This window comes from Alligator mississippiensis, chromosome 1 (genome assembly GCF_030867095.1).
Source record: "Alligator mississippiensis isolate rAllMis1 chromosome 1, rAllMis1, whole genome shotgun sequence".
In the NCBI taxonomy this organism is placed as follows: domain Eukaryota; kingdom Metazoa; phylum Chordata; order Crocodylia; family Alligatoridae; genus Alligator; species Alligator mississippiensis.
Window position 1 is genome coordinate 443,730,847 of NC_081824.1, and position 17,657 is coordinate 443,748,503.

The 17,657-nt window shown below is 46.4% G+C and overlaps 1 protein-coding gene across 6 annotated transcripts in view; it reads right to left on the minus strand.

Annotated features, from left to right (window-relative positions):
• The window catches only part of CNTN5 (contactin 5), a 1,172,720-nt gene that overhangs the window by 279,542 nt on the left and 875,521 nt on the right, over nucleotides 1-17,657 (minus strand). For all 6 annotated transcript variants that reach the window (XM_059721130.1, XM_059721133.1, XM_059721132.1 and 3 more), the window contains one exon: nucleotides 6,687-6,789. In XM_059721130.1, the coding sequence (XP_059577113.1) occupies nucleotides 6,687-6,789 (103 nt within the window). The remainder of the gene's footprint in view (nucleotides 1-6,686; nucleotides 6,790-17,657) is intronic.

The following is a 17,657-nucleotide window of genomic DNA, read 5'->3' on the forward strand; positions in this document are numbered from 1 at the left end:
AGTTCAACCATAGCCAAGCAACAATAGGAGTCTGTTTGCCAACTATTGACCTAGTAATAGAGTAAGTATTACTGACACACAAATATCTGAAGACTCCAAGGCCTGGAGAACTGCATTCTTCCTCATCTCCTCTCAGTGTTTCCACGGATCTCATTAGAATTGCTCCATTTTTAAAAATTATTTGTCCTGGTCAGCCTCTATTTTAAAAGCTACAAAGTATCTTTAGAATTTAATATAAAACACAGACAAGTGATTCGCTCTGGATATTTCATTTTAAATACATTTGAAGCCACAGCTTACAGTTCTAAACCTAAGACTGTCTCTCACACAGATCTGTAGAGCTTGTCCAAATGAACAATCAATAGGCTGTTGCTTTTGGGTCCTACCAAACTGGGACTGTGGGTCTGTATAGACAAAATGGAGAGAGTCCAGCTAAAAACAACAAAAATGGTTAGGGGCTAGGGCTCATGACTTCTGAGGAGTGGTTGAGGTAACTGGGATTATTTAGTCTGGAGAAGAGAAGACTTACAGGGGATTTAATAGCAACCTTCAACTACCTGAAGGGTGGGTCAAAAGAGAATGGAGCTAGACCAGGTGTGTGCAATTATTTTGACTGAAGGGCCACTTAATGACTTTTGGTGAGCTATTGAGGACTGCAAAGGTAGCTCCACCCCTTGACAGGTGCCCCACCCCCTGGTCACCATCTTGGGACTGGAAGTCCCACCCCTAAACCCTGAAGCCACCAGAAGCCTTGTCCCCAGAAGTACTCCTTTTGTGAGGGGGGGTGGTTCCCATCTTGGAACGAAAAAAACACAAATCATATACTCAAAATCAAACATTTATTATAACATATTTTAATCTTATTTCAAAAACTATTTTTGTCCTAATGTATGTGTGTCTGCATAGTGTATAGAGATGAGTTCATAATAGCTCATAATAAAGTCTTACTCATGTATATTGTATGGGGGGCATGGCAGGTGGAGGTGTGTGTATGTATGGGATTTGTGGAGGGGGTGTAGGGGTATGGAGTTTTTGGGAGGGGTTATGGAGGGGGGGTGTTTTGAGGGTGTGGGGTCTGTGAAGGATTGTGGGGGGTGTGGGAGTGTGTATGGGTGGGTGGGTGTGGCCCCACTTCCACACGTCCCCCCTCCTCATGGTTCATAGTCTTCACTGCTAGCAGTGGCAGCAGCAGCAGGTGGCAGGCCCTAGGAGCACTCCTGGACCAATGCAGGCAGAGCCCCCCAGTGGCACATGGCTCTAGCTGAATCCTGGGAGTTCTACACGGCACAAAGCTGACCCATCCCAGCCTGCTGGCATGCGCCTTCAAGCCAGACTGAGCTGGTTCCATATCAGCATGTGGAGCACTCAGCACTACAGGTGGGAGCTGCACACCATCAGGCTGAGCCAGCTCTGTGCCTCCATGTGGGGCTTCCAGCACTCCAGTGGGGAGCTGCACATGGAGGCATAGAGCCCACCCTCCCTTGTGGCATGGGAACCAGGAGCTATGGGGAGTCACATACCATCAGGCCAGGTGGGCTCTATGCCTCCAAGTGTGCTTCTCCACTGGAGTCCTGGAAGCCCCACATGGAGGCATGAAGCTGACTTAGCCCAGCCTGGCCCAGCCTGATAGAGCGTGGCTTCTGCCTGCAGCCCCGTGTACTGGCAATGAGCCAACCTAGTCCAGTTTGAAGATGCATGCCAGTGGGTTGGGCTGGTCAGGCTCCATGCTGCCACATGTAGCTCCCAAGATTCAGGGAGCACAGCTGGGGGGAGGGGGAACTCTTCCTGCAGCAGGCCAGAAGAACCCCAAGGGCCACTGCCTGCTCCTGCTACTGTCACCCCTACCCACAAATTCTACCCACAAACCCCACCCCCCACCCACAAATCCCAAACCTACCCAACTCCACCCACAAACCCCACACCCAGTCCCCTCTCCTGCAGGCAGGAGCTCCCCTCTCTATTCACCAGCTGTCCAGTTGTGTGACATCATGATTGATGCCTCCAAATGGGTCTCCCGGATGGCATGCTGGGAGCACCACAGAGGTGGAAGTACAGAGCCTGTTTGGTCCAATCTTATGCACCCTCTGAAAGCCCACCTCCTGCCGGCTTCCAAAGGGGCAGCCACAGATTGATAATAATTATATTTGGGAGAGGACAGATTCACCTGGATTCTGCCCATGGGCCATATTTTGCCTGCCCCTGAGCTAGACTGTTCTCAGTGGTGACAGATGACAGAACAAGGAGCAATGGTCACAGGTCACAGCAAGGGAATTTTAAGTTAGATATTAGGAAAAACTTTCTCACTAGGAGGGTAGTAAAGTAATGAAACAGGTTACCAGAGAGGTGGTGGAATCTCCATCTTTGGAAGTTTTAAAGACCCGACTAGATAAAGCCTTGGCCGCGATGATATAGTTGAGGGTGGTCCTGCTTTGAGCAAGGCTTTGGACTAGATGACCTCTGAGGTCCCTTCCAGCCTTAATTTTCTATGATTATATGATTTCTAAGATTCTTTTGGTATTGTTAGGTTGCTGCCTTGCCTCTGTCCTTGGGCTTTGTAGCACACTTCCCATGCATATGATCTGTCTATTATTCTTTCTTGGATTAGGACATTTGTTCCAGCTAATCAAGCCCCTAGAACCAGCACTGAACCCTGAGTTCTCAGTAGCTTTAACATATCTCCAGAGCTCCAAGATTAAAGGTCCTCTAGGTTTGCAGTTCTCTCTTCAGAGATGTAGCAAAAGCAAACAGATTTTTCAGGCCTTGTACAGGTTTGTAAATACAATTGCACTTTACTTTATACAGCACAAAGAATGTACAGCTCCAGACAAAATATAATAAAGCCTTACATACATTTCTCTATAAATCTAGCGGGTCCTCTGGGCTTAGGTCAAATTCTTTGAGGAATCCAGAATCTGCCTTCTTTGAATCATGTCTCTCTCTCTTTCTTTCTTATCCATGTCAAATTCTGTGGTTTTGGTCTCACATGTTTATTCTTTTTTCTTCCCTGCCTATTTCCTAAGGGTCATGTTACATGTTGACCTTTAAAATTCTCAAATGTTGGCCGGTGTTAGTGTTAGTTTGAGTTTAGAATAATTACCAGGGATCCTGCTTTTCCCTGATAAAAAAATCACAAATTCTCTGATAAAAACCGCTGCTGCTGCCATGGCTCAGCCCCAATGGGCAAGCCCATAGCCAGCACAGGGCCCTTGCTAGCAGTGGCAGTGGGTTATGAGCTGGTGCTCAGCACGAGGTAAAGCAGCACCCCCCTTGACCAGCACCCCATGCTCCAGTGGCTCTAAGCCCATGCAGGGCTGCTTGTGCCTGCTCTCCATTGCCACCATTGCCCCACGGGGTGCCGGTGATGTAGCAGAGAGGCAGGATAGCCCCACATGAGCTGCAAGTGCCTACAACAGGAAGTGCCAGCCATGTGGGGGCACATTTTTCCCCCACACTGAGCAGCTGCTTGTTCCCTGTGGGTGAGTGCAGGGTAAGGGCTGTGTGCTGCTCCCCACCTGTACTGTGGGGCTGGGGCAGGGGCACTGGGAGTGAGCGGGTATGTGGGAACCAGCAGCAGCCAGGCAGGAGTGCAGGGCCCATGCCCATGTCCTAGGGCCGGCACCAGTGGGGCCCAGAGCAGGGTGGCAGAAGCTTTGGGTCCTGGCTGGCAGGAGCTCTATGGAGCCAGGCCAACTCCCCACTCTCTTTGCTGGTGCAGCCCAACATGGCTCCACAGACCCCTGCCAGCCCATGTCCCGCTCTTCTCCCGCCCCACTCTGGGCCCCACCAGCTCCGGCCCCAGGACACCGGCACAGGCCCCTCACTCCACTTCCCCCCTGCCTCCGCCACTGCTTTCCTGCCCACCCACCAGGTCCTGGCTTCATGGCTGGACCATGGGGCTCAGAAGCAGCTGGCCCAGCCCTGAGGACTGGGGCATTTGCCATGGTCCTCACCTGCCTCCCCCGCTTCTTACCTGAATTTCCCGTGCTGGTGCAGCCACAAACATGCCCACAGTCCCAGGCTGGAATGGGGGCAGGGCTGGGCAGTCTCTGCTGTTGCTGCTGGGGCTTCCCTTGGGTCCTACTTCCCCTGGCTCTTGTCATCTTTGACAGGATACAGAGGCAGATAACTATTAATTTTCTAAAAAATGTAGTGGCCCCGCAGGCTGGATAGAATGGCTTAGCAGGCTGGATCTGCCCCCAGGCCATATTTTGTCCAGTTCTGGGCAATCTAAAGGCTACAGGTGCTAACTGAAAGACACCACATGAAACAACTTTCTGATTCTAGGATAAAACAAAACAATCATTTTCCTGGACTCATCAGATACGATGGCATCTGATGTTCTTCTCTTTTTCTTTTGTTTGTGTTTCTTTGTATGTGTAACATTGTCTCTTAATGATTCTTGTTTACTGGGTGGGAAAGCAGTGCAGATGTGAGAGGCCTTAATGAGCTATTGGGCTTTTCTTTTAGCTTTTTATGTTTGTTTTTGTTTAAAGCCAGAGTGGGGGGAAAGGGGGAGGAAATCCCTGTTTGAGTTGATCAGAATATCCACTGAAACCAGGTGAAACTAAAGCTGAGAGTTAAAGTTTAACGAATATTCATAGTCCAGGAGCACAGGGGCACAGCAAAGGACTGGAAGCCATGTGTCAGAGGAACTTCCCCAGTCCTGACCCCTGTCCCGGCTCCCTGCCTGGCCTGCCCACACTCTCCTGGCCCTTAGTCCTGTCTGCCCTCCCAGCACACAGAGAGGCAGGATACAGTTCAGAACTTTATTCAGCAGCCTGTGCACCTGCAGCTGGGTGGGCATGGGGCTCTCACACCCTGAGTAAGGTGTCAATGCTGGCAACAATGTCCTTCTCAGCAGTGGGGGGCAGGGGCATGTAATGATGGCACACATAGCCTTCCAGGTGGTGGTGAAGGTTGTGGGGCAGGCCGGGCTTGCCCCCCATGCTGTTGTATCTCAGGGTCCTGAACCAGAAATGTAGGTGTGCCTGGAGCACCAGGAGAATCCTGAGCACCTGTGCATGGCTGACTCACTATCTGAGGCTGGGCAGCATATGGCCTCCAGTGCATGTCATCGTATGTGTCAAATGTTACAAGCTTTCACAAAAGGCTTCTGTTTCTTGCCTCTGCAGGACCAACATCTGGATATGGGGAAGAGTCCACCAGTCCCAGGGGGATGTGCTCTCTGGGTTGCTGCCACCCAGTGCCAGAGTCATCGACATGAGCCAACAGTGCCAGTGGTGTACAATGTACCTGAACCCTCCTGCTCCAGCAGCTGGAGCAGTGGAGTGCTGGATATCACCTGCAGGGGCAGGGGCTGGAGCAGCCATGGTGTGGGGAGGCAAGGTGGGCAAGGAGGGAGATGCTGCATGTTGCCCCTACACTGGACACATGGCTTCTGGGCAGGGAAGTTGCTGGCAAGGGATCAGAGGGTGGGGCTGTATTTCCAAGATGGCTGTCAAGTGCTGGGAGCTGGGTCTGGCTTCAACATGGCTGCCAAGTGCTGGCGGTCATGTGGCCAGAAGTTGGAGCTCTCCCTAGTGGCCACAGGGGCACACTGTAGGGCTGGAGGGACTTGGCACTAGTGCCAAGTCTCTGCTTGTCAAGACACCTGCCAAAAATCATTTGCTGGCCATTAGCTTAATGCACAATAAATTTAGTCATGCTTAAATGTATGTGTAGATGCACCCAAAAAGGTCAAAAAGAACTTACCATATAGCCACATACACACATGCTCTCCAATTACTACAGGGTACAATAATTTTCCTGTATACCTCTACCTATTTATGTCTCTGTATTGATCATGTGCAGATAGCAAATGATTTTCCTGAGTCCTGGACATTGCTTTTCAGCTTTGAATGAACATATTCTATGCCCACCAAACTTTAGTTTTGACAAAGATAATTTATATGAATAATGTTAAGAATCTCTTGCTGGATCTCAAGGCAAAAAGAATTCTGAGGTCAACTTTTCCTGATGAAAGTATTATAAAACTGCAGGGCATTACTCTAGCATCCTTATTACCTGCTGACTAGCAAAAAATGGTCTAGGATATGTAAGATATTACGTCCCTGAACTCTGGCGGTGCTAGGCAAACTTTTATAAATTAGACGACAGGTTTTACCATAAACTGGCATTGTAGAGAGAAATAGATGGCAATACAAGATGATGCAAACTAATTTTGACATAATTCATAATGTATATTATATTCTTAAAATATTTAGATTATCTCGTTTCTCATTTTTATCACAATCTATGTCACAGATTTGTTAAAGGCTTTACTATAATAATAACAATTTATTCCCAATTAATACATTTTGTAGGAAAGACTGGAATTATACAGTGTAATTTGCATTAACAGTCCATGAATAAATAGGAGAGGAAAATGTCTGATAAATAAAAGCATATGGCTGAAAATTTTCTTTTTTTCATTTATAAGAAAGTACTTTTCATGTAGAACCGGTATATTTCTAGCTTGTATACCTTACTGTGCATAGCAGTGGCACGGCATGAAATTTGTAACTGGTTACTTAGTCAGTTCCCATTTAGCTGATCTATAAAAACTTTGTCAATGCACCAAGGAACATCCGGTGAAAATGAAACTGTGTGAAATAACTGAACCAAAAATTACATGTGTCACATTTTAATAAGCAATGGTGTCTAATTATGGGAGAATATGTACTTACTTGCCAAGAGCAAAGCACTCCATCTTAACGGTAGTTCCCTTAGCAGCTGTAACTGTATATGGAAAATGGACCTCAATTTTTGGCTCGTATTCCCCCATCACACCTGGGAAATAAAGAATGGTTTTTAAAAGTGTTAAAAATATATTCACTAATTCTCTCCAAGCCTAAAGATTTCATTGTGCAAACCACTGTTGTATGCTTGTTAGTACCTATATGATGATTAAGCTTGTGATGGACAGAGATAATTTAATTAATTTGACTTCCTTTGTTCAAATTCTATTCCTACATTAAAATATGAGATGGTGACTTAAAAGGTATTAAAACCATATCACTTTATACAAGCAAAGAAATATTTTCTCAAATATGCTTTGAAAATGTATAATTAAAAACATTAAAATGTACATTCAATATTGCAGGTTTGAGAGTCTACATATAGTGTGACTTTGCCAGTTACTGATGGAGTATAACTTAGACTGATAAATCAACCAGAATCTTAAAAGCTGTCTTCTTAATAACCAGACATTTTATGCCCTATTCTATCAAGAACATTTTCACTTTACTAAAAAATGTTCAAATATTGTGAAAGCATGAGTGTCACATAGAAAAAAGAACAATATTTACACACACACAAAAAAAATAAAGCCCAAAAGTCCTCCTCACAGTTGGGATGCACGTACATTTATTTATTTATATTTTAGGTCCCAACAACATACTCAGTTAAAATAATCCAATAAACATATTCATCACTCTTAAAAATATAAAGAATGAATCAGTGGAGTTATTCTAGATTTGCTTTTGGGTAACTGACAGTCTTGGAGAACTGGTGGAGTTTATACATTAAAGGGAGAGAGATTATATAAAGTGAAGTGTGGAGGTTGATTTAATGAGTGTCAAAGAGCAGAGCTCTCATATTCAGACTGGAAAAATAATCCAGTGTTAGCAGAGGTGATTTGGTTAGGCTAGAGATGAGGTAGCATGTATACATTAGATATGGAGACCAAACAGCAAAGTCACATTTGCCAAACTAAGATTTGAGCATGGCCCGTACAAAGCTCTTGGGGAAGGGCAATTGATGAAAAGTTGAGTTTGGATGAAATTCAATAGTCAACCAGAACAGAAATAAAGGACTGGTCAAAAGCCCATTAAAATCAATGGATAGGATCCCACTCAAATTCAGTAGGGGTATGAAAGCAACAGAAAAAAGGAAGAGAAAAAGAAATGGGGGAAGAGAAAGTGATGGGAGAGTGGGAAAGAAAAGAAACAATGCTAAGCATGGAAACCAGAGACTAACCCTTACAGGGGAAATGGAAAGAATATAAGTGGTAGGAGTTGGTTAAGATGACCAACAGTCTAGCAAGCAGATCTAGGATTTATATGAGAACCCATCTGCTAATATCACTATGAAGATTCACAGTGGAGGTCAAGGGGATGCATTTGGGATTTCCTGCAGCTGCAGGGAGCTATTATTGAGAAGTTCCCTTCTGCTCCCAAGGATTTGTCTATGTCTGGGAGGCCGTGGTTTATTTCCCTTCATCCAAGCGGAATCAGGCTAGAGAGAGATAAGGTTAACAAAATATTTTTTTCCATCAGTAATTGCTGATTAGCCAAATGAAAAGATGCATGAAATGCACCGGCTTTAATCAAACTTTTGTTAGGAAAGTTTTACAAATCAAGGAGAGAATTTCCAGTCAAGAGGAGAGAAAAAAAGACAACCCCAACTATCCATCAAAGCTATGAGAAAAGCCAAAAGGTCAGTTACTCAAGCACTTATGTGATCCCTAGGAGAGCTTGGTTTAAGCTGCTGCTCTACCAAACCACTAAGCTATAGAATATATTTTGCTTGATGCATATTTATTTGTACAGAATAGAAGATTTCCATCAGGAATGACTCAATGGGTAGATATGCAGAGCAGAGACTTGTAACTAAGGGCATATACACAAGTGTAGGCAGCCTGTTGTGGACGTGCTCTAACTCAGGGTGCTTAACACAAAACGCAACAAGTTAGAGCACCACTGAACCCAACAGGAAATGGAGCCCCCTGCATCATGGGCCTGGCCCAGTTCTTCCCTAACATCCCAGCAGGGGTAGCCAGGCTGGGTCCACAAGGTAGGGGGGCTCCATTTCCTGCCCCCAGCCCAGGATGCTGCTGTCAAAATGCTTGTGTATGGGGCAGGGGGAGGAAGTAAGCCCCCCACACCTCATGAGCTCAGCCCAGCTCCCCCAGGACCCCGGCATAATAGCTGGGATGGGCACATATAGCAGGGAGGCTTCCTTCCCCCCACAACCCCCACTGCTCAGGGAGGAGAGAGGTTTTATGTCTCATCTCTATGACAGCCCCGGGGATGGGTCTAAGCTGGTGATTGCTCAGGCAAGCACCCCTCCATTCTGAAAGGCAGCATGGGATGCGGGTAGAATTGCTGAAAATAACCTTTGTAGGGTACCTGTATGCAGGTTCCCTAAGGCCAGGGATGGGCAAAATACAGTCTGTGGGCTGGATCTGACCTACCACGCCATTCTATCCAGCCCATGGGGCCCCCTAAAAATTCAGAAAGTTAATATTTATCTGCTCCTTGCTGCCTGTCAAAGATGACCCAGAGGAACCGGCAAGAGCCAGTAACAAGGTCGTCCAGGCCCCGCCCCCCAGCCCAGGGAGGGGGGTGTTTATATGTGCGTGGGTGGGTTTATGTGTGCATGCAGTGAAGGAGGGGGAGAGACAGTGTGTGTGTGTTCATAGGTCAAGCCCCACAAGCACACACTACCACATATGCAGACCTCCACACTCATACCCCTCACATATCACAGCCACCTTCCCCCACACACAGCCCCCCACAACCCTATACCCACCCACACCCCACATATCCACACACACACACACGTTCCCTCACCCCACACCTCCACACCCCCTCAAACACACAGCCACCCTCTTCCACACACAGCCCCTGCACCCCACATGTCCACATACACACACTCCCACATGCTCCCTCACCCCACATCCCCACACCATTCCCTCCACAAACACCCCATACACTCAAATCCTCCCCCACAGCCCACAGACCCACAGCCCCCCACTCCCCATGCCCCCCTCAGTATACAAGAGTAAGACTTCATTTTAAGCTCACCTCTGTGTACACTATACAAACACATGTAAATTACGACAAAAATATTTTTTGAAATCAAATTAATGAAGTTGCTGTTTAATTTTTAGAATATAATTTGGTATTTTTCTTGTTCTGAGATGGCAAACCCCCTTGCTGAAATGAGTTATTCTGGGGGCAAGGGGAGGGACTTCTGGTGGCAAAGGTTGGGGGTTGGGGGCAGGACTTCCAGTCCCAATATGGAGACTGGGGGGGGGGGGGAGCACCTGTCAGGAGACAGGGCTACCCATGTGGCCCTTGACAGCTTGTTGAAACTCAGTAAGCGGCCCTCCGCCCAAAATAATTGCCTGCCCCTGCCTAGGGTGCTCCACCTTAGCGTGCTCCTGTCTGATACTTCATCATAGGAGGGTTAAATTTTTGCATGATCAGCCATTTTAAAAGCACTCTGCAGCCATGAATGTTTGGTATGTTAGAGCTGTAGAGTGCTTTCAAGGGCCTCATTGCATGAAAAAATGTAACTTCTGTAAGTGGCTAAAGCTTTCTAAAGACCAGTTGAATAGTGTAAACACTGGTATAGTGGCTAATGTAGTGGTGAGTGGTTTTTGGTCTAAGACCCTTTCTGTCCCTTTCTTCCTTTCCCCTTTTACTACAACCTGCTTCTCCCACTCCCTCAACAAAATTAAAAGGGTTTCATTTTCATTCTATCCAAAATTAAAACAAATGACAAAACTTCAAGTTTTTGACAAAACAGAAAATTTTCTGGCTAAATCCAGTGCAGATGGCTGGTGTCTCTGCTGTGTGAATATATATATATTTATTAACTGCCTTAGGGAATGTGACTTTAAATTCATCTTCGGGAAGTTTAATATTAGCTAGGATAGTTAGATACCACACATATAGGAAAAGAAAAGGAATGAAAGTAAAATGGAAAATATCGTATGGAATATATATATAATATATTTTAATACACAAACATAGAGACACACTTCTATCAAAATAAAGAAACTAATAATTTAGAGGTATAACATTTTTGAATACCCACTCTCCAGACTATTGATTCCACAAATAATGTTGGCTGAAATAATAATGATGTGTTGATTCTTATTAAGAGTTTTTGCATAAAACATCTCACCCTTGCCCTGTATTCTTTTGAAGTCCACAAACCAAACAGGTCTGAGTCAGATCAGTGCCAATACACAGGCAATGCAGGAGCTGCTGTTGCTTATACATTCTGGTGTCTAAATCAGTATTAAATAAATACCCTGGTGGGATTTTATGGGACATTGAGCTTGGAGAAACACTGTTTCTTGACTCTGATATAAAGTCAAGGCCATGACCACCTGCAATGATTAAAGATGAAGTAATATATTTTTTCCAAAAATAGTCACTAATCCTGGTATTTTGGTCAAAATCAAAGCAATTAAATTCTACCCAAGACCTCCCTGCATTTATGATTCTTTTTGTCCTAAGCTGTTGTACTGTTTTATGCTATTAAACAATTGAGGTGTTTCTCCTCTGAAGCAGTTGAATTAAAAAAAAAAAGAATGACATGATTCTTGTTCCTAGTTTATACAGTGTTCAGGAAGCACTGAAATTGAAGATACTCTCAGTCAAATCAGTTTCACTTCTTTACTCGGGTAAACACTAACTAGTTCATACCCCCTGTGTAAATAAAAATATCAAATACTCTATTCATGACACATTCATTTCATGGTCCTCATGAGATGCTGATTTCCTAACATTTTGTACTTTGTCATGTTATTGTGAACTATTTTATGGTTCAATATTGCAGGAACTGACAGCAAGATATAATACAAGTGTTTGGCAATCACTTGGTCTCTAGACCATGGCAAGACTACTCATGTAAGAAGGTTGGGGAGAAAAAGGAAAGTCTATTATTTTAACACCATATTTTTCATTTTTATTATTTATGATCTCAGAATTCAGGAAGGTTACTATATTTGTCTGGGCATCAAGGGCAAATTTCTCAAGGCCTTGCCTCCCCCTACATGTAATGACTTTGAAATACCTGGTGTATGTCAAGGTTTTTTATCTTTACCTATTTTTGTTCTGGTTACTACAATTTAGCAATAGCAAACTAGTCAGAATTTGCCTGTTCATCTGGAATTTCATTTAATTTGTATTATACTTTAGGAAGAGGTTAAAATGAGCCTGAATGTTCAACACATTTCTACTGTATGTATTGATTTCAATAATATTTAAGGTATCAGCTTTCTTCTTTTTCTTGACATTTAATTAAGGGTTTAAGGGCTTCTTAAATCATTTATAGTTATCAGTCCTGATATATATATAATTTATGTCTTGTATGTAATTAAACAGCTACCGAGGTAGTTCAGAAATTTAAGAACACATACAGTGAAAACATAGTATACATTTTAAATAGGGAACAGGGAAAACTACAGAGAACACAGTAACATTAAAGATTGAGCTGTACCTGTGATTCCTCTCCGAGGACCTCTGTTGATATCCCTTTTGCATGACAGGGCTGTGCAAAGCTTCAGTAGCTGATTCAATATGGAGGAGATTTGGCCTGATTCAGGGAACAAATCTCTGAATCGGAATCAAATCGGGAGACCAAGTAAAAGATCTGAATCGATTTGAAGCATCCAAATCGATGTGGAAATGCTTCAGAAAAGATTTGGCCAATTCAGAGATTCGGCCATAGACTAAACAGCTGGTAAATCTGTTGGGGGAGGGGGCAAGGAAGGGATGGAAGGGATGTGGGGGAGGGATTGAGGCTGCGGTTGGGACAAGCTGCCCAGCTGCGGTGGGGGGTGCGTTACTTGGGGAGGGGGGCAGGGGGCATGGGATGCGGGCATGGCAGGACTGGGAGTGGGGGCTCTGCCCTACTGCCGTTTGCCCCGCCAGGGTGTGCAGGGGCGGGATGAGTGTGTGGCTTGCTCCAGGCAGAAGTGGGCAAGTGGCAGCAGGGCATAGGCCCCACTCCCAGCACTATCGTGCCTGAATCTTGCACCTATTCCATGCCGGCTGGCAAGCAGCATCAGGGCACAGCCCCTGCTCCCAGAGCTGATGCGGGTGCGGCAGTGTTGAGAGTGGGGGCTATGCCCTGCTGCTGCCCAGACTGTGCTGTGCCTGCATTGGGCCCCCCCCACCAACAGCTGGACAAGCAGCAGCAGGGCAGAGCCCCCATGGCTCCCCCACTGGAGCAGAGGCAGGCACAGCTGGAGGAGCCATAGGGGGAGCCCCCAGGGCTGCCCTGCCTCGCCCATCCCCTGCCTGGTCCCAACCTTGTCCCAGCACTTAAAAAAAAAAAAAAAAAAGCCCCATACTTACCAACTCTGGCAGTGGTGATTGGGGCCTCTGAGGGCACATGGCAGAGCCCCCCTGTGCAATGTGGGGTAGTGGGGGGCAGCAGGGAGTAGCAGCAGTGTGGGGTAGTGGGGGGCAGCAGGGGGGCCTGCCTGGCACATGCATGGCAGCTGCCCCATGGCACAGGTGCAGTGTGGCTTGGCAGGGTGCCATGCACTGTATGGGAGCTAGGGCGGCTCCAGCAGTCAGCCAGAGCCTGGCAGCACTCAGCTTCAGTGGTCCCTGCTCCGAGACAGCTGCTGCACAGATGCCAGATGTGTGGGGTGATCTGCACTGCCCCCAACTGCCCCATGCTGTGCAGGGGAGCTCTGCTGGTCCTGCAGCCATTGGATATGGCGCTTTTTTTTTAAAGCTCTGCAATATCACCGGCTGCAGCAGTGGCGACAGGGGCCTTTTGGTGCTGTTGGCAGAGCCCCGCCCCCATGCAGTGCAGAGCAGTGGAGATTTCCCCCTAATCCAGCACCTGCACAGCAGCTGTCACATGGCATGGGTACAGCACGGCTCGGCAGGGCACTGTGCACTGTCTGGGAGATGGGATGGCTCCAGGAGTCATGCAAAGCCCGGCAGCACTCAGTCCCAGCAGCCCCAGCTCCCAGGCAGCACGCAGCTCCCTGCCAAGCTGCGGTGCACCTCTGCCATTGGGCAGGTAATGCATGAAGGCCAAGCAGGGGAGGGCGATCTCCACTGCCCAACACTGCCCCACGCTGTTGGGGGGGCTCTGCCATGAGTGCCCAGAGGCCCCAATTGCCACTCCTGCAGCCAGTGAGAACGGAGCTTTTTTTTTTTTTTTAAAGTGCTGGGACTAGGCTGGGGCTGGGCAGGGGATGGGGCCAGGCAGGGCAGCCACTGGGGCTTCTCCCATGGTAGTCCCCACCCAGGAAGTGGCAGGCACAGTCGGAGGAGCCGCAGGAGAGCCTGCAGCCACTCGGCTGTGCCTGCCTCTCCCAGGCTGATCCGAATCACTGAATCTTTCTGAGTCAGCGCTGAATCTTCCAAAACTGATTCGGCCTAATTGATTCAGGGCAGTGATCCAAATCTCCAAATCAAATCACTATTCTCTAAATCTGCTGACTCTGAATCCAAATTGAATATCTATATATTTGCACAGGCCTACTGCATGACAAGCTTCTATTAGCACTTATCTAGAATGGAACCTCACCGCACTAGAGTGATTACCAGGTTACAAAATCTCCAGTTTCACCAGTCGTAATCCCTCATTGGGTGTCCAGATGACCCCAATCATGCAGTATGCATCATACTGCACAGTCTGGAGTTCTCCGCACTGCAAGGGTACATTGCCCGAGTATGCTGTTCCATTTTTTTTTCCTGCAGTTTTCTTGACCCCTGGAAATCCAGATATATAAAAACAGGAAAAGAAGCTCAGGCAGCATGCACTGCTAAAAAGTTGGACTGGGACGCTCAAAGCCGTGCTGCAGCTGGCGGGCAGGCTCCGCTTGGTAGGATCAATGTGGCTGCAGCTCCAGAAGGCCCCCAGGACTCCAGGTAAGGCTGCTGGGGCCAGCATAGTGCTGGCCCTAACCTCCCCTATGCCACCTAGGGCAACTTGCTACTCACCAAAGCATGTGTGGCACAGATGTTCGCTGCTGCTACTTGTCCCTGGGGAACCAAATGTCCACCCACATCTGGACGCGCCCATGTAGCCCAAACTTGATTTGGATCCAGCTATAGAACCCTCTCTGGGAGCTAATGTGAAATGCAGTGATTCAAGACAGCTTCTTTAGTGGACAAGCATGATTTAGTGGATCAGGAGGGGGGAAAAATAACAAGCAGCAAGAAACAGCGTAAAAACAATTAAAGTTGGAATGCTTTCTGTCTAACATGAAATAACTTTTCTTGCTTGTTTAAGCAGACCTTGGGTTATTCCTGCCCCTTCTTCCCTTCTATGTCAAAAGATCAGCTTACATCTTTCCAGCCCCCCTATCCCCTGAATCTCTCCACTTTTCTGTTTCAAAATCAAAGTTGTCTGTTTTTGTGTCCCACCAGGCTCTTTCCTTGCCAGCCAGAGGTAAGCTGAGATGAAAATTCAAAGGTAATGAAACCTATATTGTCTTGCTGAGTATTGAAAATAGGATTTATCTGAAATCACTGCCTGCTTTCCAGGCCTACGTCAGTCCTTGCAGGAATTAATTCTTTGTAGTTACATAAGAACAATCAAATGACATATAACATTCATAGATTCATAGATGTTAGGGTCGGAAGGGACCTCAATAGATCATCGAGTCCGACCCCCTGCATAGGCAGGAAAGAGTGCTGGGTCTAGATGACCCCAGCTAGATGCCTATCTAACCTCCTCTTGAAGACCCCCAGGGTAGGGGAGAGCACCACCTCCCTTGGGAGCCCGTTCCAGACCCTGGCCACTTGAACTATGAAGAAGTTCTTCGTAATGTCTAGTCTAAATCTGCTCTCTGCTAGCTTATGGCCATTACTTCTTGTAACCCCCAGGGGCGCCTCGGTGAGTAAAGCCTCACCAATTCTCTTCTGTGCCCCCGTGATGAACTTATAGGCAGCCACAAGGTTGCCTCTCAGCCTTCTCTTGCAGAGGCTGAAGAGGTCCAGTTTCTCTAGTCTCTCCTCATAGGGCTTGGCCTGCAAGCCCTTAACCATACGTGTGGCCCTTCTCTGGACCCTCTCCAGGTTATCCACATCCCTCTTGAAGTGCGGCACCCAAAATTGCATGCAGTATTCCAACTGTGGTCTGACCAGCGCCCGATAGAGGGGAAGTATCACCTCCTTGGTTCTGTTCGTCATGCATCTGATGATGCACGATAAAGTGCCATTAGCTTTTCTGATAACTTCGTCACACTGATGACTCGTGTTCATCTTGGAGTCCACTAGGACTCCAAGATCCCTTTCCGCTTCCGTGCCTCCAAGCAGGTCATTTCCTAGGCAGTAGGTGTGATGGACATTTTTCCTCCCTGGGCGCAGCACTTTGCATTTCTCCTTGTTGAATTGCATTCTGTTGTTTTCCACCCATATGTCAAACCTATCCAGGTCTGCTTGTAGTTGTTCCCTGCCTTCCAGCATGTCCACTTCTCCCCACAGTTTTGTGTTATCCGCAAACTTGGACAGAGTACATTTGACTCCCTCATCCAAGTCGCTTATGAAGACATTGAAGAGTATCGGTCCAAGGATTGAGGCCTGCGGGACCCCACTGCCCATACCCTTCCAGGTCGATACTGACCCATCCACTACGACTCTCTGGGTATGACCCTCTAGCCAATTCGCCACCCACCGGACCGTGTAGTCATCTAAGTCACAGGCCCTTAACTTGTTCACCAGTATGGGGTGGGATACCGTATTGAAGGCCTTCCTGAAGTCTAAAGGTAAATTCATAAAGGTAAATCTGGTATCTTCTCTCACATACAAATATTTTTTGCTACATTTCATGAATAAACCATTCTTTCTTAATCCCCACAGTAACACACTTTATAACAAAGCCAAGAAAATTCATTAAGTCTGGAATTTTTCACTTTATAAGAGGGGAGAAGTATGGTCCATGTGGTGAGTTCAAGCATAAAACTCAGGAGATGTGGGCTATTCCTCTCAAATGTCATTTGTGCAGCTCAGCCCAGATCTAAAGAGGGACATAGGTATGGTAATGCCAAAGAAAACATTTAGGTACCTGATTACAGGAATGGAATCCACAGCATTGATTTATGGTGGTGAAATTCCTTAAATAGTAAACAGGGGTTGTAAGACACCTCTGGTCTTCATAAAAGCCAGCACACTGAGTCGGATGATGCTTAAGAAAACTGATAGGACATGCTGAAGAGAGGAGAAACCAAAATTCTATCTTTCTCCTGGACTCAGACATGCATGAGATACTGGAATTCCTAGCCCCAAACTCCCTCTTACACTTATACACCTAAGTCATCTCTTAAAGTTGGAATTATTTTTTTGTTTTGTTTACAGAATAGTGGTAGTACACACATTTTATATTGCAACCTAATTGTTAGACCACTCATCCAGGAATTGTAAGACCTGTGTTCAATGTCATCCTCTGTATGAGGTGTTCCAACCCACGTCTCTCACCTCCAAGGAGAGAATCTTAACAATCAAACTGTAATCTAGGTTTTGGGTGACATTGAGGATGGGGTATGTGGGACAATCTACATACATCTTGTGGATGATCATGAATGCAAGATTCATGGTATTAAAGAAAGAGAACAAGGAATTAATGAGGCGTTCTGTGAGGGGGGAAGTCATGGCTTTGTAACCTTACTCCCAATACTACTTTCACATTTTATATAATAACTTCTAAATGTAAAAAGCATAAGCAGTCACAAGGGACCAGAAACCATGACTCTCTCTTCCAGAGGGAGTACCTACATCACTGGGCTAGTCACACATCTTCTTGTGTTTAGTCCCTCTGGTTATCTTTTTGAATGAAAGCAGCTGTGGGCTCATTGTATGCAAACTCAATAATGCTGGTGTTATTGAAGCAGAATAGTGGTTGTACACACATTTGTTATGAGCCTGCCTACCAGATTTGGTTCCTCAGGG